Below are 4503 nucleotides of genomic sequence, written 5' to 3'. Positions count from 1 at the left end.
CCTCTTCCCTCTCTCTGACATCCTGACAGCCAGCTCTGGCTACCAGCACCAGGACACTGCCACTCCTGGCCCGCAGTATGCACTGACATCCTACAACAGCAGCAGATGACCAGATGGGATTCTGGGAAAATATACAGCAGCTTTATCTGTATGGAACATTGTCAAGAGAGATTAAAAATCTAAATAGAAAAAAAATTACCTTGTATCAAGGGTCTTTTTTGTTAAGCCTTGTGCAAGAAGTATTTCCCACAGAGACAAAGCACTCAACACACTTAGCGTGATACAATAAACACTTGAGTTTAAAAAATATATATTTCTTTTACATGTTATGACTTCAATTCATTTTGATAAGATTAATCGAATTAAAATAAATGAAAATAAGGGCACACAAAGGCATATTAACTCAGAGAATATTATTTGAAATGGTAATCATTAACTTCAACCTTGATATTGATGTATACCACTTCATTCCATATACACACTTCCATTCTTCCTCCAATAACTACCTAGCAGTGGTTTCTATCGTGATGCCTTCCAGACACTACTCCATGTTTCAGCCTGTATCATGTGTGTCGTCGTCTATATCTAACCTCCCAGGACTTCTCATATCATTTGCCCCATCCACTTTTCCATTATGCCTGGAATGTTATTAGTTCAATAAATATTACCAGTTGTTTAGAACCTCACTGTCAAAGTTTAGACAGTCTTGAAACAAGTTATAACAGGTCATAATGGAACATAATGTGCAATATCATGGACAAAAGCCTTACAAATTAACCCTATACACTTAGCTGTACTTCAGAGTTAATTATGTGGACATACAACTATGTCACTTCTCATATTTGTCCCTATGGAAACTACCCAGAATGATTTTTTTTTATATATACTACTGCTATTACTACTGCTGGACAACAATATGTAAATATATATATATAACGATATATAAATCGTATGTTATGTCTCATATGGGGCTGCAACTGGCTTCTTTTCACTATCAATAAACATGCTGATTATTTTCACTTAATTCATTGTTTATTCTATATAATATGTAAAATTGAAATCTGCCCATTACCATTTTCCAGAGCCCATATGATGATATATTTTAATGACTGTGAAAATTGTGAAAACCCCAAAGATATTGAATTTTCTATCCTAGACTAAGAAAAAACTAAAGTATTCTCCTTTGAGATGCTGGAAACAGGGACCAGTGTGTATAATTTAGTGGCACTGAGCAGTGTATTTGCAGACTGCAACTCCCTTGCATTACCTTGCCTTTCCAAGTCGAAGGAGAAACTATGATCGCTGCAAAAATTGGCAAAAAAAGAAGGACCCTACCTAGAGCCAGTGTTCTGGGCTAATGTAGAAACATGGCGGTTCAACATGGTGGCCTCCATGAAAGGCGACCAGTGATGTCTTTAGATAAAAATGGCTAGAAAAATATAATTCTTTTCAGGCAATTATACACAAATGAAAACAATTTTACGCATATTATATTCCATTTCTGCAAATAGATCCTCCTAAATGTTACACACTAGACCTTTAAAACCATTCGCAAAACTGTTACCGATCAGCCAAACGACTTTCAGCTCTAGCCTCACAGCAGAGTACAATCTGATTTGCATTGTATAATGTGATGTTATGGTATTATATCATTTTTATAATAGCTTTTCTACTGACAACTGGACAGCAGTTAAGGACACTTTAGAAAGGCTAGCCCAGAATGCGTGTTTCTGACCTCTAGTAGCTGGCTCTTGTCGTATTCTCTGCGGTGCTGGTAGATACACTGGCTGAGAAGGGAGTACAGTCTCTCCAGCTGCTCCACGCTGTAGCCCTCACTCTTCTTCACCACCATATCCAGCAGAGCCTGAGGGGAACACATTACATAACAAATAAAGTATTAAAAACAGATTTAGTTCTGAAAGACGTGCGCTGTACATTATCACTAATATCCATAAACGTGTGTGAACAAACAATAATGTAGCAAACAGGCATACAGCGTTGAATAACTGGTCACACAAGCTAAGTGCTGATGTTGGTGCATGGAGATGAAGCATTTGGAGGTCAGCTGTATTCAAAAGCAATTAAGATCAGAGTGACAGCTAATTAAGGCTAATCATAATTAGAACCAAGTTTACATTTCACTGCTACTTTAATTAAAACATTCTGGACAGTCAAAGGCCCTTTTAATTGACCTGTTCTTCACATTTTACCCAAGCCAGAGTCTGTGTGTATCTGTGTCTATTTAAACACCAGGCTCATCAAAATGCATGGGCTGAGACAGCAACGGCACAATAATTAAAGTTACCATCACTGACACGAGGCAAACAGAGGAACCTCAACAGAAATGAAATGGTGTACGAGTGTGTGTGTGTGTGTCTGTGTGTGTGAGAGAGAGAGAGAGTGACCATGTGTTGAACACATAAAATCAAGGCAATGTCAAGATTAATAAAGACGTGGATGTTTGTCAAAGCTTCTCATCAGCGAACGTCTGAGAGATAATTACAGTTAACAAAAGAAAAATTACAGAGGTAAAAAGGTTAGCATTGTATTAATCGCTGTACTCCATCTGACTATGATTTCTGTTTAAATGACAGAACAGTTGTCTTGATTAAAGTAACAGACGACGGTTTCACGTCAACAAAAACTTCAGTAGACGCTTAATCCCAAGACAGACTTAACTCGTGAACAGAAATTTAACCTTGGGAGCAGTGCTTCATTTTATTAGGACGTTTCTTTTTTACCTTTCAGCACAAACACCTCTAATGGAATTACGTAAAAAGAATGAATTTCAAACACAAGCTGCCCTTGGGATCAACAATGGCTGTTAGCATTTCAGCTCTTTCCCAAAGCTCTAAACTGAAATATTCTGAAAGTCACATGGGTCTTCAATGCCATGTTTAGGTGTTCAGTGTATTAACTTTGTATTTGGTTGCCAAAATGTAATTAAGCAGGGCTGACTATGGTTCCCAGAAAGTCTCCTAGGACAATCTATCAGGCCAAACTTTGGCTATTGTTGCATAATCTCTCTTTCATCTACCCACTACAATGTTGACAGTAAAAGTAATGGGCGACAGGGGAGATTATTAGGCTTTGTCAGACGTCTGCATTCCTAAGAGTGTTTTCTTGTTTTGTTTTTTTGTTGCATCACAGAAACTCATTACAATCCTGTAAATACTTCTGCCCCACACTGAACAGCTGTAGGAGAGTGAAATGACAGGTAAGACACTAGCTACTTCACTCCTACCGCAATAAACACATTTTTCTGCACTGCTTCTTCAACATTTATGATGCCATATCTACATAAATATTTGAAGGTTTTGCATTTTGAATTTACACATATAATAATAATCTTAATAATGAGGGGGAAAAAAGAAAAAACCCTTCAAATCTCTCTTGAGTTCTATCACTAAAAAAAGTTTCATTTTCCATACTTTGCCAGCTTGACTTCCACTAGGTGCTTATCATACTGAACTCAATAGCCTGGAAACATGACTTTGAGGAGATAATACCTTTCAAATATTCAGACTTACATAACTTAATCTGGCAGTGTAGGAGGATTCACCGGTAATATGCGTTTGACATAAAAACCTCCACCTGGCCAATCTAATAACTATAGGTCCCTTGACAAATAAAGTGTGCATACAGAAGCTAAGACCACTAAGAATTTCTCTAATATTCAGAATTCATGCAAAGTGATAATGATCATCACAGCTGCCTTCAAAAGGTGCTGTCAGCGTCTGTACATTGAGCATATTTTATTGGATTTCCCCCCCCTGCTATTTAAACAGTAACTCTGGTCTAACATCAAGGGAGTTCTCAGGTTTCAACCCAGCCATGAGAACTCATAAAGGAGTACCAAATGGAGCACATCACGGCGAGATGCCAATTTTAACAACACATGCATAAAAGCTTTAATTAGCATCATTACAACTCATCTCACACGTGTGTAATAATGTGAAATTCTCTGTAAGACACTGCTGCTTCCTTTCATCCAGCTGTCACTGCATTTCTGTCAATTTTTCATTATGTATCGCCTCTCTTGCTTTAAGTGCATTTCACTACTTTATAGTGCACTTTCTCTCCTTTATAGTGCATCTTCACACCTCTCGTCTAGTTGTTTCAATGTTTCAGAAAGGCTCTCCTCGCGTCCTCATCAACCCCCATTTTTTCAGACACACCTATCCCTCTTAGCTTCCAGTGCATTTGTTGTTTTATTCTCTTCTTGTCGGCGTCTTTCGCTCCTTGTTCCCTTTCTTTTCACCCCCTCAATTTATTTTCCTCTTACTGTTAGCCAACTGATTGCAGCAATGTGCTTCCCAACCTCTGTCTGCTTGATCAGGACGTGTGTGTGACAGTGTGGGGTAAATGGTGTGAGTGTGTCTTACACGGGCTCAGTGATTGAGTGAGCTCACCGCACACAAAAGGGCAGTAATCCCATGCGTTAAAGACTGCTACTGACATGGACCATTTAACCTACCCCCCCCCCCCTAAACTCCCCATCTT

At 38.5% G+C, this 4503-nt stretch overlaps 1 protein-coding gene across 2 annotated transcripts in view; it reads right to left on the bottom strand.

The window, feature by feature from the left end:
• Nucleotides 1-4503, bottom strand: part of atad2b (ATPase family AAA domain containing 2B) — a 72554-nt gene that overhangs the window by 6615 nt on the left and 61436 nt on the right. For both annotated transcript variants that reach the window (XM_035678625.1, XM_035678626.1), the window contains one exon: nt 1736-1864. In XM_035678625.1, the coding sequence (XP_035534518.1) occupies nt 1736-1864 (129 nt within the window). The remainder of the gene's footprint in view (nt 1-1735; nt 1865-4503) is intronic.

This window comes from Morone saxatilis, unplaced genomic scaffold (assembly GCF_004916995.1).
Source record: "Morone saxatilis isolate NCDOM2014 unplaced genomic scaffold, NCSU_SB_2.0 Contig7, whole genome shotgun sequence".
Classification (NCBI taxonomy): domain Eukaryota; kingdom Metazoa; phylum Chordata; class Actinopteri; family Moronidae; genus Morone; species Morone saxatilis.
The sequence above is the reverse complement of the archived record's forward strand: the minus strand, read 5'-3'. Positions and strand labels throughout refer to the sequence as shown.